The 27,916-nt window shown below is 36.7% G+C and overlaps 2 protein-coding genes across 4 annotated transcripts in view; one reads left to right on the forward strand and one right to left on the reverse strand.

Annotated features, from left to right (window-relative positions):
- The window catches only part of GTF2B (general transcription factor IIB), a 29,944-nt gene extending 22,600 nt beyond the window's left edge, over positions 1-7,344 (forward strand). The window contains exons 4-7 of the mRNA XM_058175300.1: positions 1,756-1,902; positions 2,034-2,163; positions 4,953-5,234; positions 5,894-7,344. Of these exons, the coding sequence (XP_058031283.1) occupies positions 1,756-1,902; positions 2,034-2,163; positions 4,953-5,234; positions 5,894-6,027 (693 nt within the window). The 3' untranslated portion in view covers positions 6,028-7,344. The remainder of the gene's footprint in view (positions 1-1,755; positions 1,903-2,033; positions 2,164-4,952; positions 5,235-5,893) is intronic.
- A 2,111-nt stretch (positions 7,345-9,455) lies between these two features.
- Positions 9,456-27,916, reverse strand: part of PKN2 (protein kinase N2) — a 76,771-nt gene continuing 58,310 nt past the window's right edge. For all 3 annotated transcript variants that reach the window (XM_058175296.1, XM_058175297.1, XM_058175298.1), the window contains 12 exons: positions 27,550-27,724; positions 27,247-27,373; positions 24,791-24,918; positions 24,546-24,621; positions 24,256-24,347; positions 21,117-21,293; positions 17,646-17,708; positions 17,130-17,206; positions 14,410-14,552; positions 12,776-12,883; positions 12,055-12,135; positions 9,456-11,975 (listed from right to left, as the gene is read on the reverse strand). In XM_058175296.1, coding sequence (XP_058031279.1) covers positions 11,772-11,975; positions 12,055-12,135; positions 12,776-12,883; positions 14,410-14,552; positions 17,130-17,206; positions 17,646-17,708; positions 21,117-21,293; positions 24,256-24,347; positions 24,546-24,621; positions 24,791-24,918; positions 27,247-27,373; positions 27,550-27,724 — 1,451 coding nt within the window. In that variant the 3' untranslated portion in view covers positions 9,456-11,771. The remainder of the gene's footprint in view (positions 11,976-12,054; positions 12,136-12,775; positions 12,884-14,409; positions 14,553-17,129; positions 17,207-17,645; positions 17,709-21,116; positions 21,294-24,255; positions 24,348-24,545; positions 24,622-24,790; positions 24,919-27,246; positions 27,374-27,549; positions 27,725-27,916) is intronic.

The raw sequence follows: 27,916 nt of genomic DNA on the forward strand, positions 1-27,916 counted from the left end.
CTGCTTAGATAGCTCTCCTCTGCCATTGAATTTCTCCATCTGATGCTCTTTGTCATTTTTTGGACTATAACTTCAGTTGACCCAGCCAGTATGAATCAGGCAGGGAGGAGAGGGAACGTTCTTGTGCTGGCAGTTCTTTCAAATATTTCCTCCACCCAGAGCTCTACTTTCACTCTTTGCTTTTTATTTTCCGCATTGTGCATGGTCCAGTTTTCGGAAATTTTAAATTTTTGTGAACAATAGAAGGGTGGCTCTTTTCTTCCTCATGTTTATTGTTATATACATAATACATAATAATAGAGTTGGAAGGGACCTTGGAGGTCTTCTAGTCCAACCCCCTGCCCAGGCAGGAAACTCTACACCATTTCAGACAAATGGCTATCCAACATTTTCTTAAAAATTTCCAGTGTTGGAGCATTCACAACTTTTGCAGGCAAGTTGTTCCACTTATTGATTGTTCTAAGTGTCAGGAAATTTCTCCTCAGTTCTAAGTTGCTTCTCTCCTTGATCAGTTTCCACCCATTGCTTCTTGTTCTACCCTCAGGTGCTTTGGAGAATAGCTTGCCTCCCTCTTCTTTGTGGCAGCCCCTGAGATATTGGAACACTGCTTTCATGTCTCCCCTAGTCCTTCTTTTCATTAAACTAGACATACCGAGTTCCTGCAACCGTTCTTCATATGTTTTAGCCTCCAGTCCCCTGTTTTTTCAAGAAAAGATAGAAATAACGTTATGGATAAACAGCACATTCAAGCATATGTATGTGTGTGGTTCCTTCCTGGTTTCAGTCAGAGAATGACATACATAAGATAATTTAAACCAAAAGTACTCCTTTCCAAAGAAAATTGTGTTTTCTTATGAGCTGTCCTGGCCAGTGGCAAAGCTTAGTTCCCATCTGTGGAGTTTAATAGAGAAGGCTAATAATTGTTCATACTTGCCTGTTGCAGAACACCAGTAGGAAGACAGAGAAAATAGGCGACTTTCTTCTGAAATTTCTACATTTTTGATGTGCTTTTAATGTGTTGTACATAGATAATGACTAGTGATGAAGTAAGTGAGTAAGTAAGTAATAAGTTACTAAGTAATTAACTCACTTACTTACTTAGTAAGTAAGTGAGTAAGTAAGTAAACTCCTAAACATACTTAAGTCATCAATATTCCCTCTGGTTCTAAATCAGAATCAAGCCATCTTAATAGGAGAATGCACAAAGCAAAAAAAAATAAAAATCCAGCATTTGGTGGGATTTTTATAGAAGTTACCTTTATAATATCAGAGATTTATTCAGTCCATGCTTTAGATACTGTGCTAACATATGACTTAATTGCACATCAGCCCGAAGCCCCTGGGATTATATTCCATTTTAGCTGTTCCTTTTGTTCTATGTAGTGTGATATTTACTTAGAGCTTGTTAATATTTCACCTTTTATAAAAACTAGATAGGCAACTGATTTCTAAATTGGAGGTGCTAATTGCTTTTGGAAGGATAGCTTTTGAAAATGAATGAAATGAACATTATAAAGGACTTTACCCTTACATAATATGTGCTTTTCATATTTTAAGTTTGTTCTGTGGTCCATGTTGACATAACATTAATTTCTGTTTCACTTATGCCTTGCTGATAATCATCTTATTAGGTAGTAGTAAAAAAAATGGTGTTTAAGTTAGATGGTGCGGTCTTCCCATTTACCTCGCAGTAGATATGCATACTACCTGTATTTTGCGTGGATGCAAATGTGTTCCTCAACCCTTTTTTTGCAGGGGACAGGCGCAGCTAGTTTTGATGAATTTGGGAATTCAAAGTATCAAAATCGTCGCACCATGAGCAGTTTTGACCGTGCAATGATGAACGCCTTCAAGGAAATTGCTAGCATGGCCGACAGAATCAACCTGCCCCGCAATATAGTTGTAAGTCATGCTTTGTCCTTTGAAAATTTTTCCAGCGTCATTTAGCGTAATGTAATGAACAGGGGCCTTTCTGATATTATTGCTAATTAAGTGGCCTCGGGTTAATTGAATTTTGTCTGCTTACTTTGAAGGATCGAACAAATAATTTATTTAAACAAGTGTATGAGCAGAAGAGCCTGAAGGGGAGAAGTAACGATGCCATTGCATCCGCTTGTCTCTACATTGCTTGCAGACAAGAGGGAGTTCCTAGGACATTTAAAGGTAAGACATTCGGTGACACATGCTTCAACTGCTTTTCAACATAGGAACCCCAACCTATATCATCTTTTTCCTTCTGAATGCAAATATAGTGAACCTTGTATAGGTAATCCTTGCCCAACATTGGCTCTAGTAGGACAGTTGTTAAGTTTTACGATCCCATTTTTATGATCTTTCTTACCACAGTGAATCACTGCAATTGTTAAGTTAGTAACTAGTTGTAAATCTGATTTTCCTGTTGACTTTGCTTGTCAGAAGGTTGCAGAAGGTGATCACATAACCCGGGACACATAAACACATGGCAGTTGTCAAGCATCTGAAATTTGATGCTGCAATGTATGGGGATGGTACAATGGTATAAGTGTGAAAAATGGCCATAAGTCACTTTTTCCAGGGCTGTTGTAACTTTGAATGGATTATCTTAACGACTGCATGATTCACTTAATGACTGCAATGGTTCTCTTAACAACCATGACAAAAAAGTTATAAAATTGGTTGCTGCTCATTTAAAATTTCCTTCCTTAGCTGTGGAAATTCTGGTCCCAATTATCATAAGTGGAGAATTTAGCTGCATCTGTCTAATGCTCTATCCTATTTTTCCCCATAAGAACAACTCTATAAGATGGCTTGACTGGAAGAGAGAGATTGGCCCCAAAGTCACCCAGTTGGCTTTCATGCCTATGGAGTAGTATAGAACTGTCAGATTCTCAGTTTTTACTATGCTAATAAATCAATTAATGAATGAATCAGTCCATTTATTGTTTTGACTATTGGTCAAAGATAAAACCTGCACCAAAGTGGCCAACTATTAATAAAATACATTAAAATGTAAAAGAAAATCACTAAGAACATGCCAAAGTACTTCTCTGTTCTACCAAAGCCTATTGTCAGCTTGTATGACTCTTATTGGGAAGACCATCTCTCCAAGCAACTAACAATTTCCATGAATTTTTGTATTGTATGCTTTGTAATTTGTTTTTCTAAGCTTTGAAAAGTTCAAGTTTACAGAAGATTATATGCAGTTTGATTTAGTGTTGCACCCTAATAACCAGTGGTGAAATCCAAATTCTTTTACTACCTGTTCTGTGGGCGTGGTTTGGTGGGCGTGGTGTGGCTTGGTGGCAGTGATGAATTGTAAAATTTGTTACTAGAGGTTCTGTAGGCGTGGCTTGGTGGTGGGTAATGTGACTGGGTGGGTGTAGCCAACTTTTTTTTTTTTTACTTTACTTTTAAAAGCATTTTTTCTACAACCTCTTTGGCCAAAGAGGTTGTAGAAAAAATGCTTTTAAAAGCCTCTGACGATCCCAGATGAGGCGCACAATTATCAGAGGCTTTTTTTTTTTTTACTTTTATAAGCATTTTTTTGGCTGAAGAAATGAGATCGTGTGGCTCAGCTGGGCATGGTGGGGCAGGGATTTTTGTTACTGGTTCTCTGAACCGCCTGCCGCCATCGCTACCGGATCGGGTGATCCGGTCCGAACCGGGAGCATTTCACCCCTGCTTGGTGGGCGTGGCTTGGTGGGCATGGTGGGAAGGTGTTGTGTCTCGCTCGCTTCCCCTGCTGCAGCCGGGCCCCTCTTATCTCCTGCCGGATGCTGATAGTTCAGAAGACTGTCCTGGAATGCCTCCAGCCCCCAACCCTGGCACCATGCCCGGACGGGCCGAGCAAGACGAAGGGCCTGACGTGCCTTCAGCCCCCAGTCCTGGCACCATGCCCAGGCAAACGGAGCAACTAAACCCCTCCCCCACAGCATGTGAGCCTGAAGAATGTGAAGCCAGTCATGAACTAAGATTACCAACAGCTGGAGGCTGGAGAGATCCTCGCTTCTGGAGAGTAGAGAGGCGACGTCAACAAAAGGAAGGGAGGGGCAGGCCTGGATAAGTGCTGAGTCATGGAGCCACACCCCATGGCCTATATAAAGGATCTGCTTTCTGGCAGTCTCTGAGTCAGGCAAAGTCTAAACATATCTTGCTGAAGTCACTTTCTGGTCTCCTGCCTGCCTTGAGAACTCTGATAGGACTTTGGCAGAGCTGCAGAGGCACGCTTGATACGGACTTCCCCGACCCGGCTGTCAGCGGAGGAGTGGGACACGACAGAAGGATACTGCAAAATCTCCATTCTCTCCCTACTCTGGGACCAGCCAGAGGTGGTATTTGCCGATTCTCCAAACTACTCAAAATTTCCGCTACCGGCTATTCTGCTACTGGTTATCCGAACTGCTCAAATTTTCCACTACCAGTTCTCCAGAACCTGTTAGAACCTGCTGGATTTCACCCCTGCTAATAACCCTATGTGGATGTAATTGTAGTGATTCAAAAAAGAAGCAAAGCCACATATTGATCTATAATTTGTAATCCACAGTCAATTTTTCATTTTGAGAGTTTTTATTCTTTTCAAAATGAAAATTAATGAGGAAAGACTGATGCAAGGAAATGTAAGACTTCCATTTCTCTCCTGTTCCAAAGGCTGTCATTATCTTTGTTGTTTTGAACTAGACAAGTATTTTCACTTCCGTAATCTTTTGCTGAAATTTCAACTTTTTAAAAATACTGCTAATGTCTAATGTATGTGTGCCCCTGTGCGTGCATATGTGTGTAAATATAGCAATTAAGCCTGGCTAAAGCTCTCAAAATAATATCACTTTATTAGTTACATAGATTAATTTTTTATCTGTGCTATGAAAAATGTAACCATCAACAATGAAAGAACTATTAAGCTTTAATAGATGGAGAGGGCGACTGGGAGTGTTGATCTAAATTCATTGTGCCCTGTGTACTATTTTATCCTTTAGAAATATGTGCCGTTTCCAGAATTTCCAAAAAAGAAATAGGCCGGTGTTTCAAACTCATCTTGAAAGCTTTAGAAACAAGTGTGGATTTGATCACTACTGGAGATTTCATGTCCAGATTTTGTTCCAACTTGGGTCTTCCTAAGCAAGTCCAGATGGCCGCAACACACATTGCGCGTAAAGCTGTGGAATTAGATTTAGTTCCTGGAAGGAGTCCTATCTCAGTTGCAGCTGCTGCTATTTATATGGCTTCACAAGCCTCAGCTGAAAAGAGAACACAGAAAGGTAATGTCTTTATGTATCTAGGAAAGTAAGTTTTATGCATGCCAGAAGTAGGGTTTTTTTGTTTTTTTTAAAGAGAAAGAATTGGCACAGATGCCACAAACTCTGCTTTACATAAGGGCTCTTCTGTTTTGTTTGAAATACATGCCCAGTAGTCAGTGCCTGAATTTCTGCTCTTCTTTTGGGCTAATTTAGTAGGCTGTTAAATTAATTACAGAGCAGACTAAACCATGGTTACTGAAAATGCCACAAAGAATGAGTCTGTGTGCTGTATTAAATTAAAATAAACCGTATTTTTACTTTCTTTGATGAGTAAATCCAGGTAATGGCAGCTTCAGTGTGCCTCAGGATTGAAACCAAACTGTGAATTGTAAAAATTAATTCAGACACTTCAGGTTGGTCCAGAAAGATTTGGAAATAAATGTAAATGATATTAATGAACTGTTGCTATGTATCAAAGCCTTCTCACTTCCTCTACACCTTATCTGGTTTGTGTTAGTTGAAACCAGTCTTAAAATTATCTGAATTTAAATATGGGGTTAAACTCCTAAATTGTAAATTATATAATTCATTTTGGAGTTTGTAAGTATTATTTGTGAATTTGGAGAATTGGGACTCTAGCAAATAAGTGCTAATTTGCTTACCTTGGCTTTTTATTTCAGAAATTGGAGACATTGCTGGTGTAGCTGATGTTACAATAAGACAGTCATATAGGCTGATTTATCCACGTGCTCCAGACCTTTTCCCAGCAGATTTCAGATTTGACACCCCAGTGGACAAACTGCCCCAGCTGTGAAACTTCAAAGCCCTGCAAAATAATTTTTGACTTAGAAAAGCACTAAGCATATAAAAGCAGTCCTGTCAAGCCTTCAATTGCAGGACTGGTGAATGAAAGGAGATGGAAAAACTGATCGGATGAAATGGAGCACACATTCCAGATGTAAACAAAATAATTTTGTGGCATTTTTATGTATATATTAGTGAATGTAAGTATTTAACAACCATTGCAGCAAATTTAATTTTCTATTCTGTGTATTTAGATTTCTTTCAGACAGATCTGGTAAAATGTATTTTGGAAAATATTTCAAATCAGAATAAACTGTTTTCCAAAAAACAGTACTGACCTATAAGTTTTACTGTATGTAACTTTGTTCTAAATAAATATCCAAGTGGAAAATGTAATCTTTAAAAGTTGTTCAGTTTTCCAAATTAGATGCTGTACATGGATTTTACATTGTTTCTTGATAACTATTAGTTAGTTATAATGGGAAGTTTTAATTCAGAGAAAATATAGTTCAAAATATAGAAAATTTTCTATTCACCTTAGGAAAAAGATTAACCATGTCAAGTTTATACTTTGATTCATTTTATTTAAAGTCCCATAAATCAAGAGCATGTCTTTTCGTTACCTTGTGTGGCTATTTGAAAAAATGATCTGACCATATTATGTTCATGGTCTCTGTCATAAGAGGCAGATTTTTCTAAGTTTTGAATAGAAGTGGAACAATCACCGTTTCTATCTTCACAAAGCCAGGAACATTTTTTGGTCAGTGATGACGATAGTCTAGTTAAAAACAAGTAGACTATTACTAAGGCATTGAAAACAGTTGAGTACCATTTTTGAACAGGAAGGAAACTGAATCCAAGGTTCTTCATCCTACATGTGCAAATGTTTCTGTCCAACTTGATATTCTAGCAGCTCCCTGCTGCCATTACTGTTTTCTTTAGCAGAGCTGAAGTCAGTTTAAATACTGAAACACAGCTGAGGTCAAAGAAAACAGCAGGAGTGTGTGTATATTTGTATGTGTGTGTGTAAGAAAAGTGAGTGGGGGGGAGGGAGATCCATAGTTCCCTCCAGGCCATTGAGATGGAACTGGGAAAATGTATAGTTTAATGATTATGCAGCATTTAGGTGAATTAGGAATAGAATCTTTTGACTAGCTCTTGTCCAAATTGCAAAATCAGGTTCGCTCCTTTGAGTGGGGATGTCATTTGCCGCTTCAGCAGCTATAACATGACAGAGCTTATGGTAATTTAAAAAAAATAATTTTAAGTCTGCTTAGTACAAAGCTTTACAATGTATATGAAAAATAAAATTAATCCTGGAGGCTCATATCTTTCTGTAATTTCTTTGTTTATGAAAGTGGTTTGCATTCATACAATTTCATGGGTCTAAGATTTGGCATTATTTTGTTAAGGGATGTTACCAAAAGATGGTATTGTCCTGGCAAGGTTTCTCCTATTTTGTGTTAGTGTCAGTCTTTGCCTGCAGCAGTCTGTACTGTAGAGTAAGGGCATAGAAATCCAACTCACTACAATAAACCATCTTGAATGTAATTTACTGAGGGCAGTTCTATCAGTGTCAAAACCTAACCAGCACAGACTTTTCATATCTAAGTCCAATAAATGAATTTTATCTAGGGCTTTTTTTAAACCACGATTAAAAATCATGTCTAAGTAGTAATGGATCCAAACCGATAGGAAATAGAATTAACTTTAGACAAAAGGTAAGAAAGTAACCAAAAAGTAAAAAAAACAACAAAAAAAACCAAGCTGAGCTTAAATCATTTTAGACTCTTGAGATTATTGAAATATTAATTGCTTAACAGCATGAAGATATACTATTATGCAAAGCAGATACTTTTAATGTTGGAATTATTTGGGCAACCCTCTGCTCAGCAGAGAAATCGAAATTAAACCTTTTTCAACCTCTGTTTGAACATAATTAGTAAAAGGATAGTCCACTGTTTGGTGTCCCTTACCTTATTTTTTCCTAACTTCCAATCAGGATCTGCCTTATTTAAATAATGTGTCCAGTTATCTGGAATGAATACAGATCCTGATATGCTTTCAGGTATTTGAAGATTGCTATTGTATTATCCACTCTTACTATCCTAACCCAACATTTTCAGTTTTATCAAATTCCCTTCATAGGATTCAGATTTCTAGTCTGTTGATCATCCTGATCTTAATTGAACATGTTCTAGTGTCTCAATTGAAGTGCAGCACCCAGAACTGGATATGAGTTAGAGTGTGATCACTGCAGAATTTTTTTCTACTTTAGTGTTCCACAGTCTTTCTTAAGTATGATTACCAAAGCAGGTATTCTCACTTTACGACTGTACATTTGATTTTTGTTTCCTAAGTGGCAAACTGCATGTATTCAATTTCATTTTTGTTTTCAGTCCATTCATCTAGGTTATTTTAATTTTTAACTATACCATAAAATTGTATATCGTACAACTTTGAGAAGGATTCCATTCCTCTCATAAACTGATATTAATGATAAAATAAAGTGAGAAGGCTTCAAGATTAACTTTTGTGGTACACATTCGATTCATCTGTCTAGTGTGATAAGAAACCATTCTGAGTATGTCAGGCCAGCTTTGAACCTATGTAATTGTCATATCTAACTAAAAATTAGCTTTCTGATCTAATCTGAATCTGATGGGATATTTTGCCCAGAAACAAGTTATATTATGAATATAGATTTCTCATCAATTAAATTACTTAATTTAAAAAGTTACAAGATTTGCTTGGCAATTCATGTTCTTAGTAAATCCATGCTGATCTCAGTTAACTGGTGGGCATTTCTCAATGAATGGTTTGGAAGGGCTCCAAGTGTATTATCACACAATTATTTTCATGAGACGATGCATTAGGAAAGAATCATCTCATTTCGCACATGAAAAAGGAGCTGCTTTAAAAACTCTTGTCAAGAAATGAGAGAGAGATAAAAGCTGAGAATTATGCTGAGGAGACTTATTTTAGGGCCAATCTTCAACACTTTGTAACAACCCAAGTCCTCCCCAGCTTTCAATGCAGGCCTTAGTACCTCCTTCCCATCCCATGAATTGTAATGTAAACATGCTATACATAAATGCTGTTTGGGATTACTGGATTATGTGACTCTTGTCATAGTGGTGGTGTGTAATTCGTATAAAACAGAGTTTAGTGTGAAGTTTAAATTCAGCTTGTGTGGGAGAGATACTCATTCCAGTTGAAACCATATGCTGAAAATATTAGTTCAGCTTTCAATTTACCCATTGAATACTGCACAGAAGTTTCAAACAATCAGTTTCCCAAGTGAATCATTAAGGAATTTCCTAAGCAGCTCTACAAACTGTTTTGATTAGAAGACGGCACCTAAGGGAGGTTTCTTAAATGTTTAAAAAACAAAGCAGATATTTATCCACCCTGAAAGAAAAAGTAATTCACACAAAGTTCCAAAGACATCATTTATCTAAAGATCAAACACAAGATTATAATTCAAATCAGTAATTTTTTTCCTATACAAATTTCACTATTTAAATTTTGAGAGTTAATTGCAGATAATTTGTACTATTACACTGTTAAAGGCACATTTCATTTAAATGCATAGTGTACCATTCTAAAATACCCTAATTTTTTTTACAAAGTGCTTCAGCAGCCACATATGTATAGCAAAATATATTTACAATCTAGAGTTTAAAACTTAATTTGCCTATTTTTCAAAACTAGATAAAATTAGTGCTTTCATTCAGCTTAATTGTGAAAATACCCTGCCTCTAATGTGATTTTCATAAATTCAAGATTACAAACATTTCTGTACAATTTATACTTACAAAAAGTTTCTTCCATAGGATTTTAAATTTGAAGCACCTACCAGGGACCCAGCTGTTTATAGAAATAATAAGGAAGGGGTTGGCAGATTGTACCTCAGATATGTAGTGTTTTGCTTAATTAAGGTGTAGCAATTTGAAAAAAAAAAATACAACCAAATTAGCATCCTAAAAAACGTGCAATTTTTTTAAAAAAACTGCAACTTAGTAATATTCATGATTTTTATAAAAAAGTATTATCTATCTTCCTTATGAAGGAATTTACAGATATGTTGTTCTGGCAACCTTCTTATTCCTTATATTCTTGTAAGGTTACAAAATATGAATAGAGTCCCCAGCTATCATACTGAAACAAAATAGTTTGAATGGGGTGATGGAACAGATTATGAAAAAAATACCTCCCCAGCACCCCCACACACAAACTCCTTATTGATGTTACTCTATACTTTCTTGCAAAATCTGCCCTGTATGTGACTTATCGATGTTGAACTACATTCCAGATTGAATAGTAAATCTAATAATTAAAAACTTAATGCTTATTCTTGATCTTCTGGTGTTAGGAAATGAAGTTGATCACAAACACATATACTGACAAAGTGTAATGTTGCTTTCCACTGATTTAAACATGATTTTGTTCTTTCAGAATGTCTAACTACATTAAAGTCTGTAAAGCAAACACACAGCATCTGGTCAAAGATATTTTAACTTTTGAGGTACAGCATAGTGTTAAGAGACTTAAAATATACAAGTTTTATCAAAAATATTTATACATTCTCTTAAAACATTGCTTTTACCCTTATTCTCAGTAATTTCCGATGACGATTATTGAATTCAGTGGCCATAAAAATGTATACAAGTGGGTTTTCACCATTAAATCTGGATTTCAGTAATACATTCTAACAGCCACTGGACAAAACTAAAAGTGTACAGTTAATCTATATGATTTAAACAAAACGATAGTTTCCAAATATACATGTATACTGGATGTATACAATACAGTTCCTCATTTTTTAAACATGAATGTTTAGAACATTTTGAACAGCAAATGTATGATGAATGAGATAACTAGATATACTGATTTGCTAGAATATGATTGAAGTTAATGTGGAAAATACACAACTTTTAAAAATATAGAACAGTGATTGGGTATTTAAGGGAAATCCATACATTTACGAGTATTCCTGGTTAAGACTAGAAAAACATTCATTACATTCTTCATGTTTGCTGGTTATTTCTGAACAGTGTTTAACAAGATTTAAAGGCAAACACATTAGCAAGTGACTTTGGTAAAACTTTAGGACCAGTCTTTTTTTTTTCTTTCTTTCTGCAAATGGAAGCACTGACGCTGCTTTGACATAGGTAAGATTTTGAAGCATCTCCTCACTAATAAATATCATAGAGTTTGTTAAACAAGGCATTAGTTTGTAATACATATTATTTTGAGAAATCAAGTCACTAGTGTGCTCGACAGTCTTTGAGTTCTACCATTTTGGGGGGACGTTCATTCTTCTGAAAAGGACCGACAGCTTTTGTTTTCTTTCCTTAAAACTCGGGCAGGTGATCGGTCTAGCTTAGTTATCTGTTTGTGGTCCCACTTTGTAAGGCAGGTGTTTTGTGATGCTTTCTTCTCTGGAAGAATAAAGATACAGTACAAGGGTGCCCATGTGAATGTGGAAAACAGCCCGCACCCACCGAATCAGCTTCAAGAGCTGCACAAAATTGCTTTCCAGTGCTCAAGGTTAGAAAGAAACAAAAAAGATATACAAAAGAGAGGCCATGCCTCCTCTGTATTAAAAGCAGTACTGTTTAAAATCTTCATATGATTTAAAAATCAGAAGCTACGGGCAGCAGAGTGATCCAAAGAATGGTCTTCTTAGGGCAATGGGAGAAAGTTGTCCTGGGGAGCAAATCGGCTGGAATTTTCACAGTGACTAAAAGATTAACACCAATCAGCAATGTAGTCGAAGTCCCTGAACATTTCCTGCTGATCTTCCAAAAGTATCCGAGGCTCCCGAGGTGGAGTGAGAATAGGCGCTTCTGAGGTAAATTCATCATCAAAATTGCTGACATCTTCTCTTCCTCTTATGACTGGGACAAAAGGGGGCTTCACTTTCTTGGCGAGCAACGCATTCCAGTCAATTAACTGTAAAAAGAGCACCAGTTTAAGTGTTGTGCTTCTGGCTATTGTTACATTGTAACCATACTTGAGAGATGGCACTCACCCGAAAAAAATGATGCTTTTTGACATCTTCAGCATCTTTTTCCCCGGCACCAAGGCGACGCTCTGGATTTCTCCTCAGAAGCTGAAAACAATGTCAGGAATGAAGTCAGGTCATTCTTTTCTATGTATAGTATGATACTACTCCAAACAAATCAAGTACAGAATCATAGTCTGGGTAGAGACACTAAGTTTAGACAAAGACAGGAAACAGAAGCTGCTTTCTCTGAAAAGTAGTCAAATCAAGTTTTTTATTATCATTATTTCTGTTCGTATTTCAAAACATTTGAGGTTTACCAGAATAGTGAACCAGGGCTACCCAATTAGATAATTAGAAACACTATCCTGAAGCTCCTTCAATTTATAAATACTACTTAAGCAAGCTAAACAGAATAAGGCCAGTTAATTTTCTCGTTAAGTTTCCCGTTTCATTTGCCCTCATGCATTTAATTAGAAATCTAATTTTCTATTTTGTATGCATTCAAGGTTTAGTCCTGAACTATTAGCAAGCCTCTGGTTGCATTTCTACTTGCATAATAGTACCTTCTCGAAAGTCCATTGATAGAGAGGAGAGGAATGTCCTTCTAAGTTCTCTGTTATATCATTCCTCCCCTTAAATTAAAGGCCATTCATTCAGCACTTCTATTCAATGGCACTATACTGTTATTACTACCAGTAAAACATACTTTCACGTTACAATACTTATTTCAGAAATACAGTCTTACCCTTCTCATTATTGAGATAGCTTCTGTAGACAGGAATCGAGGATATCTTACTTCATCATTTACAATACTGTCAAAAACTTCTTCTTCATCATCTCCTGGGAAAGGAGACTGAAGAAAAAAAATCCTCCTTAGAAATGGTAATTCAAAGCCATTTTTAAGTTATTAAAATAATACAAGTAATATTAAATAGAATCTATTCTATAAATAGATAAATATTTAAATAAATAAATAAATATAAATATTAAAAAAATCTATTTTAATACAAGTAGTATCGAGCAAGTGTGTATCTGATCTCTCATTCTCTCTTGTCCCCAAATAGAATTATTAAATCAAACTTACAGTAAACCAGTGCTGAAAAAAGAGGATGAAACATCAATCCTATTAAGGCATTCACTTGAGGAATGGGGGAGACCAGGGCCAAACTTGCAAAATATCTGCTACCACCATGCGTTCAGGCATAAGGAGAGGACACACTACATTTATAACATAACATAATAACAGAGTTGGAAGGGACCTTAAACCCTACACCATTTCAGACAAATGGCTATCCAACATCATCTTAAAAATTTCCGGTGTTGGAGCATTCACAACTTCTGCAGGCAAGTTGTTCCACTGATTGATTGTTCTAACTGTCAGGAAATTTCTCCTCAGTTCTAAGCTGCTTCTCTCCTTGATTAGTTTCCACCCATTGCTTCTTGTTCTACCCTCAGATGCTTTGGAGAATAGTTTGAGTCCCTCTTCTTTGTGGCAACCCCTGAGATATTGGAACACTGCTATCATATCTCCCCTAGTCCTTCTTTTCGTTAAACTAGACATACCGAGTTCCTGCAACCGTTCTTCATATGTTTTAGCCTCCAGTCCCCTAATCATCTTTGTTGCTCTTCTCTGCACTCTTTCTAGAGTCTCAACATCTTTTTTACATCGTGGCGACCAAAACTGAATGCAGTATTCCAAGTGTGGCCTTACTAAGGCATTATAAAGTGCCACTAACACTTCACGTTATCTTGATTCTATCCCTCTGTTTATGCAGCCCAGAACTGTGTTGGCTTTTTTAGCAGCTGCTGCACACTGCTGGCTCATATCTAAATGGTTGTCCACTAGGACTCCAAGATCCCTCTCACAGGTACTACTATTGAGCAAGGTACCACATATACGGTACCTGTGCATTTTGGGTTTTTTTGCCTAAATGTAGAACCTTATTTTTTTCACTGTTGAATTTCATTTTGTTAGATAGTACCCAATGTTCAAGTCTGTCAAGATCCTTCTGTAACTTGAGCCTATCTTCTGGAGTGTTGGCTATTCCTGCCAGCTTGGTGTCATCTGCAAATTTGATGAGTTCCCCATCTATCCCCTTGTCCAAGTCATTGATGAAAATGTTGAAGAGTACTGGGCCAAAAACAGAGCCTTGGGGTACTCCACTGCATACTTCCCTCCATGTGGATGTAGTTCCATTAAGAACTACACATTGAGTGTGGTTGGTCAGCCAGTTACGAATCCATCTGGTGGTGGTAAGCCACATTTTTCTACTTTATCTAGTAGTAGGTTATGTCTACTTTATCAAATGCTTTACTGAAGTCCAAGTAAATTTACAGAACAATGTGTCTATTAATCTCCATACTTTTTGTGAAGCTTACCTCACCAACAAGCATTTCATAGATGAGTACACCAAGACCCCACCAATCTACAGCTCTTGTATAAGATGTTTCTGTCAATACTTCTGGAGCAAGAAATTCTGGAGTGCCACAGAATGTACTTGTTCTGTCGCCAAATCCCATTCCTGCAATGGTTACACAAAGATTTAGATATATATCTGCTGGGTTGTACAGATGGACTCAAATATGATTTACGTTGTCAATTCCATTTAAACACTCAAATCAATTTGATGTCTATATGTTTAATGAAGTCAATTTAATGCTTCAATTCAAAGTGTTTTATCAGGATTATACTTGGTTTTCAAATCTGTTTCTTTTTAAAAAAACTGGCCAAATTTAGCATTTTTAATTCAATTGATAAAATGGTATTCATGAATGTGCAGAGTCACACAAGTTTTTCATATGAAATCACTGAACTATTTTCCCATTGTACCCCAAGTATTTTTTATTGTCAGCTTGCAGTGCTAAGTAATCCTAAGTAAACAAACATAACATATAACATAACATCAGAGTTGGAAGGGACCTTGGAGGCCTTCTAGTCCAACCCCCTGCCCAGGCAGGAAACCCTACACCATCTCAGTCAGATGGTTATCCAACATTTTCTTAAAAATTTCCAGTGTTGGAGCATTCACAACTTCTGAAGGCAAGTTGTTCCACTTATTAATTGTTCTAACTGTCAGGAAATTTCTCCTTAGTTCTAAGTTGCTTCTTTCTTTGATCAGTTTCCACCCATTGCTTCTTGTTCTACCCTCAGGTGCTTTGGAGAATAGTTTGAGTCCCTCTTCTTTGTGGCAACCCCTGAGATATTGGAACTGCTATCATATCTCCCCTAGTTCTTCTTTTCGTTAAACTAGACATACAGAGTTCCTGCAACCGTTCTTCATATGTTTTAGCCTCCAGTCCCCTAATCATCTTTGTTGCTCTTCTCTGCACTCTTTCTAGAGTCTCAACATCTTTTTTACATCGTGGCGACCAAAACTGGATGCAATATTCCAAGTGTGGCCTTACCAAGGCATTATAAAGTGGCACTAACACTTCACGTGATCTTGATTCTATCCCTCTGTTTATGCAGCCCAGAACTGTGTTGGCTTTTTTAACAGCTGCTGCACACTGCTGGCTCATATCTAAATGGTTATCCACTAGGACTCCAAGATCCCTCTCACAGGTACTACTATTGAGCAAGGTACCACATATACGGTACTGGTGCATTTTGTTTTTTTGGCCTAAATGTAGAACCTTGCTTTTTTCACTGTTGAATTTCATTTTGTTAGATAGCGCCCAATGTTCAAGTCTGTCAAGATCTTTCTGTAACTTGAGCCTATCTTCTGGAGTGTTGGCTATTCCTGCCAGCTTGGTGTCATCTGCAAATTTGATGAGTTCCCCATCTATCCCCTCGTCCAAGTCATTGATGAAGATGTTGAAGAGTACTGGGCCTAAAACAGAGCCTTGGGGTACTCCACTGCATACTTCCCTCCATGTGGATGTAGTTCCGTTGAGGACTACACGTTGAGTGCGGTTGGTCAGCCAGTTACGAATCCATCTGGTGGTGGTGCTGTCAAACCCACATTTTTCTACTTTATCTAGTAGTAGGTTATGGTCTAACAGTTCAAGTGGCAATTGGGGCTGCTTGTAGTTCTGACAATGAGATACAGTTTTGGTTACTTCTGAATGATTAAGACAATTTGAACCCAAATCTGAATTAAAAAAATATAACTAAACTTCCTTTGAATTTAATGTCTGAACCAATGGTTTACAAACCGAGATTTTTTAAAATAAATTTGAATTGTGCCTTGTTTTACCATCATCTCTATCCTAGGAATCAAATAACATTTGATACAGTACAATGTTAAAGATATACCAAGTAACTTTGAGGAGGTTCTGCTAAATTTAAGGGACTTCTATTTATAACTCTCAGTTTCCTGAATCATACTGAAAGCTGCTGAATGGGTGCTCTGAAGAATAGAACAGAGGAAACTGGAGGACAAAGAAAAAAGTCTCCACTTATGAGCAAGACACAGTTTTCTTAAGATTAAAGCTTTCATATTGCACACTTAGCCGATGCCACTGTTCATAAAGCCTCTCTATGGACATTACTCTTCCTGCTATGGAGATTGTAGCTTGCTCATATTAATGTGGCAATTATTACATCAAGGACACATAAAGCGAGATATAGGATTTTATACAGCATCTTCATTCTGCACATTCACAGAGCACACCTATCATAAGTACAGGTCCCCGTTTTTAACAACACAATCACTTTGTTCAGCGACCGTTCAAAGTTACGAAGGTCCTGAATAAGGAAACTTACAAATGATCCTCATAACTGCAGGTTTGGCAGCACCCCATGTGATCGCCATTTGCTTTGCTGCTTCACTGCTGGTTTCCAACAAGCTAACTCAAGGGGAAAGTCGTCAGCAGACTGAAAATGTCAGTCATGTGACACCTAACCATTTCATGGAAGTCCCCTTAACAGCAGCAACTGCCATTGCTGCAATTGCTTGTCATAAAACAGTGGAGTTATATAACATCATGCTTTGTGACTTCATCACTTAGTAACAGAGTTCTGGGCCTGAATTACTGTAACCCATTCCGTTCTTAATCATTCTCCTGCTGGTGGGCAAAGTTGCTATCTGCAATCACCACAACATGTTCAGTAGTAGAAGTAAGTATTATCATCCATTTAAAAAAACCAAAAACCTTACCTTCCTTGCAGAGACCAAAGTCAGCTATTTTAACAAAGCCTTCAGTATCCAGCAACAGGTTATCCAGCTTTAGATCTCTACCAAAGAAATAAAGTTAAAAAAAATTAGTAAAACAACAAAAAACAACAACCCAACCATGTAATTGCTAAGCTATAGAGCTGCCTTCCCCAGGCTGGGTTCCATGACCTATGGAATGGGAGAATCTCAGAATTTTCAGCAATAGCCACATTGACTGTAATTAAAGTCTACACATTTGGAAGTTACCCAAACTGCTGAAAGCTATTTTAGAGAGTTACCACTTGCAAATATTTACTAATTACGAATTACCTTTTTCAATTTTAACAAAATCTAATAATGTACAAACATCCAATAGCATTTATTTCTTCTAGAAAAGAAAAGGAACAATTTTATCAATCATAATGACAGCAGCATTTAAGCCAGGTTCACATACGTAGCAGAACATAAAATGAAATGGAACACTACGTTTTTGAAATACCCGCAGACACAACAGCTTACCTGTAAACTATCCTGTGCTCATGTAAATATTGCAGGCCAAGAACTACACATGCAGCATAAAATCTGTTTGGAGAGAAATGCAATGTTTCGGTACTCATCCATTTTGCACATTTATTTACATTACTGCAAAGAACAACATTTCAGACCCAAATCACAACATCCATGTGAGAGTAGAGCAGGAATCTTTCCCCTACCCCCACCTCCGAGTGCTCAAAAGATGACGTAGCAGCCATAAACTGGGGTGAGTCTTCTATGCTCCAGACCTCCTTGGAGAAGCTATCGATGTAGCCATCCTTCCAATCTCGGGAGATTCCCATGCAAGGAAATACTGTCTTTCAATTGGGGCACATTTCCACTATATTTGCTGTGGGGAAATTTTGGACACAAAATTTTTGCTACTGGTCCGATCCTGATTCTTATCTAAAGAATTGCCTCCTTGCCTTCCAGGATCCCATCACAGAAGACCCAGTTGAATTCTGGCATTGTGTTCTTGAGCTACAGTAAATACGATGGTCTGGCTGTTTTTACTTTTCCCAGGATGCATAACTGTCTCCAGAAATCCCCATAAGAGCAATGCTTAATGCTCTGCAAGCTTTTTCAGCTAGTCAAGAAGGGGTTCTGACTTTGACAGAAGTAATGCTAGTTCCAACACTCTGCGGTCTGTATTTGGAGAGCAAATGCACTCAATATAAAAAGTAAAATTATATAATACGGACGGTAAAGTTCAAATGTAAGACTAATTTGCCTTTCTCCCCTTTTGGAGAAGTTGAAAAACATCCAGTTGCTGAGCATCAGGAAGCTATTTTAATATGATCTGAGGGCAGGAGGAAGATAATTCCTTTGGTAGCAAGATGATTCTGTTATGTTCAAAGAAGTAAGAGGCTAACTTATCAGGGCTTGATACATGTAACCTTTAAAAGCAAAGACATTTATATTCCCTGGAGTCATCTTGGCTGTTAAGATCTTCTATGGGACTTTTCTTTTCTTTTCTAGCAATATAGCTTGTTATATTTCTCAAAGAAAAAACATCTCCTTCTTCTATTAATAGAAGACCTAAAGAAAAATGGCCTGTCCTTTGTGGTCTGAGGGATTAAAGTCTGGTAAATGAGGAAGCAATAGATTCTTGCAATGGGATATGGTGTTTATGCAGGTTATTATTTTTGCTATTTATTTGGCAGTTTTATTGGCAAAATTTCAGAAGTGGTTTGCCATTGCCTCCTTCCAAAGCCTGAAAAAGCATAAGTGGCCTAAGGCCATCCAGCTGGCTTTGTGCCTAAATTAGGACTAGAATTCTATATTATTAGGACACAACTTCCACTTGAAGCACACTAAGAGGCTACAGCCGATTCAAAATGCAACAATGCGAGCAGTAACGGGTGTCTCTTGGAAGTGTCCATTTGTCACCACTATGTCAGCTATACTGGTTGCCTTCTGAATGCAATTCAAGGTGCTGCTAAATACCTATAAGGCATAGGGCCTGAACACCTGAGAGACCATTTATCTTTTTTCTGCCCAACCAGTATTTCCAGCAGGATGGGTGTATTCCAGGTTCATTAAACACGGACATTTTGTGGGGATCTAGACGGTATGGCTTCCTTCCCTCTTGCAGCCCTCAGCCTTTGGAACAGAGGTAAGGATGGCAGCCTCTTTTCTGAGATTGACATTTATTATTTACTCAGGGGCCACTTTCTGTTTTGTGGCTTATGCTATTAGGGCATGTAAGTCTGCACTACCTGGTGATTTAATGCCTTAGTTGTTTTATTAGTTTTGTATGCTGCTCAAAAGTTCACAGGAGGTGGGCTGCCAATTCATATAAATAAATAAATAAATAAATAAATAAATAAATAAACAAACAAACAAACAAACAAACAAACAAACAAACATAACTCTCAAAATACTGCTTAAAAAGCTTGTTGTGCTGTAGAGATGCTATGTTTTCATTTGTCTACAGATAGTGCACTGTAAATGTCCATATTTCAACATTCAATCGCAAAAAAATAAGCACCGGACTTAACTGCCCAAGTTCCTTCTCTATACTGGATGGAGAGTATTTTTACTTTCCTGTTGCTGTTTTACCATGGAGAACGACTAGCTTTTCAATGTTTTTTTTCTCTTCTGTCATTCTTTTTCTCTTGAATTTCATTTGGAGAATAAAATGTTTTTTTTGACATCCCTGAAAGGGATGGCAAGGAATTCTTTTTCTCATTCTAGGGATTGTTATTAAACTTTCAGTCTTGCTAATCAAGCAGGAGCCTCCCAGATTTCAGGCACCTTCTCTCAACTGAAGAAAAGGAACTTGCATTGTAAATCCAACATTCTACTTCACTTGTCATGAAAATTTAGGGTTTTTTTTAAAGAACTGCTCCGATGGGTGGATCTAAGGATTCCGGCAGAAGACAAAACAGATCCCACAAGCTTAAAATCTGCTGACTTCTAACCGAGCCATGTGCAACTCTTTATTTTTTAAGCTCTAGAAAACTGTTACCACCCAAAGACAACTATCAGCAGTTATTATTTTCCAGGAAGTAAGAAGTTCACTTTTGTTCAGGCTTTATGTCCCAAGGATCATGTTAACTTTGCCAGATAATACTGCCTAAACAAGGGGCCGCTGTGGCTCAGACTGGTAAGACAGTCTGTTATTAACACAGCTGCCTGCAATTACTGCAGGTTCTAGTCCCACCAGGCCCAAGGTTGACTCAGCCTTCCATCCTTTATAAAGTAGGTAAAATGAGGACCCAGATTATTGGGGGGGCAATAAGTTGACTTTGTATATAAATATACAAATAGGATGAAGACTATTGCTAACATAGTGTAAGCCGCCCTGAGTCTTCGGAGAAGGGCGGGATATAAATGCAAATAAAAAAAAAAGTTTTGTTAAGTTGGCAACATGGTTGTTAAGTGTATCTAGCTTCCTCATTGATTTTGCTTGTCAGGGGGTCACAAAAAGGGATCACATGACCTTGGAACACTGCAACTGTCATAAATCCATGCCAGTTGCCAAGCATCTGAATTTTGATCACGACCACGGGGATGCTGCAATGGTCATGAGTGCTGAAAATAGTTGTAAGTCACTTTTTTGAGTGCCACTGTAATTTTAAACAGTCACTAAATGAACTGCTGTAAGTCAAGGAATATCTGTCTTTAATTTCTATAGCTGCCCATCTCAGCAAACAACTCTGGACAGCTCAAAATTCAAAAGATATATTGCAAACGTTTTAAAACAATTAAACTAATAAATACATTAAAATATCTAACTCAAAGAATATCTCTCATTGTAATTATGAATATCTTTATCAAAGTTACAGACAATCACTACTGCCTTAAACTAAATTCTGAACAGTGACATGTCTTCTAATCTATACTCAGTTAAGCAAGAAATCAAAGTCATGTCCTCAGTATTCTCACCAGCCAAGTTCCCAAAATTTATTAATTTACAAGATACTAGAGATAATATGAAGGCTGAAAACTTACACTGCTCTTGGTTCAGAAAAGACATCAGTGTGTATGTGCATCATGAGATCCCCACCAGCAGCGTATTCCATTACAAAGCACACGTGATCTTTGGTTTGAAAACAGGCAAAGAGGTTCACCAAAAACGGGTGTCTTACACTGTTCACAGTTTCAAAAATTCGCTTTTCACACATAAGACTGAAAGTCGAAAGACAGAAAAAAAAACATGTGACTTATTTTACCATTAGTATATCAGAAAAAAAAAGTTAAAAGAAAAAAAAGTCCGGAAGATCAATTCATATAACCTGTTACAAATGATCAGAAACACATGGTGGAAATAAATGACAAGATTATATCAAAAACAGCCCTTAGAGGCTTATTGTATAACAATTATACAGCTAATGTTTTTAAGTGCCGATCCCCAGGTAAATAAAAAAACTATAACTGTTGGGCAAAAAAATACTTGATAAATAAGTACAGAAGCTTAGAACGGGCTCCTTGAATGTATTGTATTTATATATCATATCATGTATTATATTCTATATTCTATATTATACATATTATATAAAATACAGTATAGTATATATTTTATCATAGTATAGCATATTATTATATTTATATATCATGCTATACTACATTGCACCACACTACATTCAATATGACAAACTTATATAAATATAAATAATTTATAGAAAACAGCACTCAGGTTTGTAGAATTTCCAGTGATACAAACAAATGCTATGTTTGTGCTCCTGGAAGAGGATATACACTCACATTGCACATACTGAGAAAAATAGGTAAACAGCTATTAACACAATAACAGATTTCCTGTTGACACATGCTTAGTTTACTTTACACTCTCATCCTACAATTGTAATTACGTTCTGTTAGACATATTTTCAAATATCTATATTTACAAATAACGGGTTCAAAGTTCACACCATATAAAAGATAGAAAAATATATACCCTATAATTCTATGAAAAAGTTTTTCATAGATTTTCAAAGATCTTTAGATTTTCTGAACTTGCTTGTAAAGTACTATTAGAGCTTGGTGTGATCTTCCTGACAATATAAAAGGAACCTGGATCTACAAATAATACCAGCTTTAGTGGTTGTTTCATAAAGTCATCCAACATGTTTGTTTAGCCATTCCCCTAGTAAAAGGAACCAATGGAGACCAATTGACCAGCACGTTCCAGTATGTTTTTTTTCATTCATAGAAGGCCAGAATGCAAATCCCATTGGTTCTAATACTGGATATAATACATAGTTGTCATCATTAGCAATCATTAATCTTTCTGCCCTGAATTCCTCTGCTTTTAAAACTGCCAAATTGGTGATTATCAGCAAATCTTCTAACAACCATTAACTACATTAACTCTTATCCTCTTCTCTGATCATTCAACTTGATTGTAGTAATAAGAGAAAAATTCTTTGTACTCCCAGCGCACTAATTTCTATTTAACTCAACTGTGCCTTTATGTAGTTGAATTTTTGTAATCTAATGAAACCTAAACACTGTAGTAAATTATTCTATCTACTCAATTTCTTTTATTATTCCTTTCTACAATTTATTTCATTCTACAGTACTTTTTAAAATGTGTGATGACTAAAGCTGTGTATAAAACTGCATTCCAAATGTGCTGTGTAATATTGATGAAATGTTACAAGCAGTTCTCAACTTACAACCACAATTGAGCCCCAAATTTCTGTTGCTAAGTGAATTTTGCCCCATTTTATGTGGCACCACAGTTGGCCGTGGTGGCTCAGGCTGTAAGAAGCCTGTTATTAAAACACAGCAGCCTGCAATTACTGCAGGTTCAAGCCCCATCAGGCCCAAGGTTGACTCAGCCTTCCATCCTTTATAAGGTAGGTAAAATGAGGACCCAGATTGTTGGGGGGGCAATAAGTTGACTTTGTAAATATACAAATAGAATGAGACTATTGCCTTACACACTGTAAGCCGCCCTGAGTCTTCGGAGAAGGGCGGGGTATAAATGTAAATTAAAAAAAAAAAGTGAATCATTGCAGTTGTAACACTGTTGTTAAATGAATCTGGCTTCCCAACTCACTTTGCTTGCAAGAAGGTCACAAAAGGGGATCACATGACCCTGGGACACTGCAACTGTTACAAATATGAATCAGTTGCCAAGCATCTGAATTTTGATCACATATGACTATGGGGATGTGGCAACAGTCATTAAGTGTGAAAAATGTCACTTTTTTCAGTGCAGTTATAACTTTGAACGGTCACTAAACAAACTGTTGTAAGTCGAGGACTACCTGTATTCCTTTATAATCAGTGGTAGTCAACCTGGTCCCTACCGCCCACTAGTGGGCGTTCCAGCTTTCATGGTGGGCGGTAGGGTTTTTTTCTGATACTGAAGCACTTTCCTTTTTTAAAATTTAATTGACTTAAAAAAAAAAATTCATAGCATTATTTAAAAACATTTTCATTAGGTTTTCATAAAATTCCCCATGACAATTTAAATTTCTGAAAACATACTATTTGTGTCGCCTGTGCATAAGTTTAGTTCACGTTATGTAAGTGAAACTAAATGGCGCTGTAGTGCGACTGCAAACAAAAGAGCCTCGCCCCAGAATAGCTCGCGCATCTCCCCCCACACCACCCAGCTATAACAGACAAGCAGAGCTGGTAGCCGGTGCCCCCCGCAACCCCAATCCACGATGCGCGAGAGGCATGTGCAGATGACGATACACGGCACATTACTGTGGAACTGGTGGGCAATTAGAAAATTTTACTACTAACAGAGATACAAAAGTGGGCGGTAGGTATAAAAAGTTCGACTACCCCTACTTTATAATGAATCTCAGGATGTCTTTTTCATAATAGTCACAAACTGGATCAATATTTTTAACTGAAGTATTCAATTCCACAGGAAAATTTTGAAACTAGGAAATATTTTCTTATCATATGTCACTTTATATGTTGAACTTTATCTTTTCAATGCCAATTCATATAAATTTAGAAAATCCCTTTGGAAGTGTTTGCTATAATTTCTTATTATTTGCATCATCTGCAAATCTCACCATTTCACTGGTCACCTTAATCTAGCTTGTTTCTGAACAACAACTTAAAACAACAGAGATAATTAAAAACACATTCATATTTAACTATTACTCCCCTTTATACTAACCTGTCTACTTCATCTCGAGCAACAATGTCTCCTTTTTTTAAGGCTTTAATAGCAAACATTTCATTAGTATTTTTATATTCAGCCAATAGGACCTGAAATACAAAACAGTATGTTTTTATTGTTTAAAAAAACCTTATTGGTTAAATATTTCCTTTAGATTGATAACCATTTTTAAGTGGACACAAATTCACACAGATTCTCTAAATATACTAAAAGTAAGTGAGCCTCAAGTATAGCTATGCAGTTACAGAAGTATGTCAAAGACACAAAATTGTAATTCTCACAAGTACCTTTCCAAAATGTCCTCTACCCAGAACAGCACAACATCGGAAATCTTGTAAACTAAACTGAAATCTCTGTTGTATTCTGAAATATACAAATTTAAAAACAAAATGAGAATCCAACCCTCCTTGAAACACTAAAGCAAAGCAGTTTGCATTCTCTGGGAAGGCTCCCATCAATGCATCTGCAAAGCACAATTTTTTGCATAGCCTTATTCAGTATGAAGTCATATAAAAGTAACACAACAGCTTACCTTCTATCTTCAGGTACTTGTTTATACTCAGTATCAGAATTTGAAATCTGAGTCTCACAAATAATTTCTGGTTGAAATTTTGGAACAAAATTATTTTTGTCATTCTCAAAATCAAATGTTTCCACATCCTGTGAAAATTTGAGAAACAAATAAAAAAGAAAGAAGGTTCAAAAATATGCCAGAAATTTGAGAAGTATGCTCAATTTAGAAGAGTAAAACTACAGTGGTAGTTTTTCAGAGCCATAATTTGAAAAATCATCTATAAAAAGCACTTTTTGCTACATTTCTATACTTCTCAAAAACTTAGAAAGTTAACAAGACCCTGAAACAGGAAAAGTTAAAGGCAATCTAGAAAGCCCAAACTTCCCAAACATACATACCATATCCATATCTATATCAAATCTATATCTATCTATCTCTTATTCATATGTACTGTATACGAAGAAAAACGATGAAGTACTTCTCCATTATGAAAGGTTCAATTTATAGCCATATATTGAAAGAACATTACTGGCTATGAATGACTGGGCATGTTATTTATAAGCCCCTTTCAGGCCACCTTTTAAAATATTATGCACACTCTTAAGAGAGACTAGACTGTCTCTCTTTCCATATCTGCACCACCACAAAAATATGCATCCAAACATTCTCAGTGTTGTCCCCCAAATTTTGGAACATTCTTCCAAGAATATATTACCCCAAAATATGGCTGACATCTATTTTTATCTGACTGGATTTTTAAAGCAGGGGTCTCCAACCTTGGTAACTTTAAGACTTGTGGACTTCAACTCCCAGAATTCTTCAGCCAGCTTTGCTGGCTGAGGAATTCTGGGAGTTGAAGTCCACAAGTCTTAAAGTTGCCATGGTTGGAGACCCCTGTTTTAAAGGATCTTCATTATGAAGTGAACACACAGACACACCAAATTTAATCAAGCAAACAGCTAAATTGTGAGGGAAGGAAACAATGCAAAAGCAATTTTATTGGGGTTTATTTTATATTTTGTATTGTATTTTAAATTTAGGCTATTGGAATAAGTTTTTTAAATATTGTTTTTATTGAAATGTATCGTTTTATTTTATCTGCCTGTTCACCGCCCTGAGTCCTTCGGGAGAAGGGCGGTATACAAATTAAATTATTATTATTATTATTATTATTATTATTATTATTATTATTATTATTATTATTATTATTATTATTATTATTATTATTATTATTATTACCGTATATACTCGAGTATAAGCCGAGTTTTTCAGCACGTTTTTTGTGCTGAAAAACGTCCTCTTATACTCGGGTCTCTGACTTATCTCGAGTTTTTTTTTTAAGCCCTCGGCTTATACTCGGGTCTCTGACTTATCTCGAGTTTTTTTTTTTTTTCTTTTTCACATTTTACGGACGGGGAAGCCCTGCGGTGCAGTGAGAGGGCGGGGCGGGGGCCGCCAGCCTTCTCAGCTGAGGAGGAGGTTTCCCCAACCGGTGGGTGCCTCATTTCCCACCCTCGGCTTATACTCGAGTCCCCAGTTTACCCCAGTTTTTGGGGTAAAATTGGGGACCTCGGCTTATACTCGGATCGGCTTATATTCGAGTATATACGGTAATTATTTAAGCAGTCATTTAAAGGAACAACAGATTCAGGATTACGTTTTTAAAATACCAAAATCCATGAATTTATTTAATTTGTTTATATTCTTCCTTTTTCTTTGAGAGCTCAATGTGGCTTACTTGGAGATCTCTACTAATTTCATCCTCCCTATACGAACCCATGAACCAGGTTCAGCAGAGAGAAAATGATCAGCTTTTGTGCAAAATACAAAGAATATAAGCTCCTCACAAGAGTCCTGAAAGGAAAATATAAGAAAACCCCACATGAAACCCAATATTGCTTTATGATATGGGTGCCACAGAAACAACAGCCCACGTTTTTCTGTACTGGGGTTTCGCCACGAGTTGATTACATCTTTTTTATTTACATTTCTGAGACACTCTGATAGCCTTTATCTGCATTATCTGATAAATAAGAAACATAAATTTATTTCTCTAAAATAAAATTTTGCTACATTATGTGTAAAATTCACCCACAAATGGTTGCGATAGTTCTTATTGTTAAGGGACAGCTTTGTGCTGTTCATTTTATTTATTGTATTTTTATTAGTCAATGACTGAAATTAATTTCTGTCTGGGTTCAATGGGCAACAAGAAGGGAGCATGGAGCTCACCAGTCTTCATCCAACATCCCAGCCCCTAAACACATTGCTCAAAATCACCACAGAAAGAACATTCATCCATCGTATTCATTTTAAGGTGTAATTTTTTAAAATTACACAGTAAATTAAACATTTTTAAAACAACAACGTAACAATTTACTGAACTTGTAAGCTGCCCAATTCTCAACAACTCTGGGCAGCTCACAACAATCACGCAAAGAAACTGCAATAGAATTCTAAATGAGGAGCCTTGCCTGAGTGGGGGTAGGCGGAGACTTTGGTTCAGGCGAAAGTTCACCGATTTCTCCAAGAGAAGATACGTGTGGCGGACAGATGGGTTCAGGGTCAAGTTCAAACACCAATTTACCTACAGGGGAATCACTTGGGGGAAAAAAGTTCACCGTAAGCCTGTTGACCATATGAGCAGAATTCTACACAATAATTTAATTTTCTTTTTAAAAAAAATTCCAGTGATAAGCATCTAGTTCTTTTTACACTGCAAATGTTTCACAGGAATTTTAACGTGTGAAATGTCTCCATTTCAGCCATTTATTTACCTAGTTGGTGAGCCTAATCCAGAAATGTGAGCATCAGCTACTGATACCGTAGCAGGCACAGAGGCTTGAGGGCTGAAGGTCCCAGTATGATTTACTGTTGGAATAGCTCTTCTCACCAACCTTCCCCAAGTGGCAATATTAATATTCATTTGCGGAGCTCTGAGAAACGTTTTGCCTGTGGATAAAGAAAACAAAGCCTAAGTAATTTTTTTATTTATCACCAAAAGCTATAACTAAATGAGAATTCATATATTCATTAGTTTATTACTTGTGATGGATAAACTGTGCATGTCGTATTTCCTTTTCTTTCTCATTAAAGCCTTGTTGACAAATTATGAAGATTTATCTTTAATGAAATGCTGACATA

Source organism: Ahaetulla prasina, chromosome 3, assembly GCF_028640845.1.
Source record: "Ahaetulla prasina isolate Xishuangbanna chromosome 3, ASM2864084v1, whole genome shotgun sequence".
In the NCBI taxonomy this organism is placed as follows: Eukaryota; Metazoa; Chordata; class Lepidosauria; order Squamata; family Colubridae; genus Ahaetulla; species Ahaetulla prasina.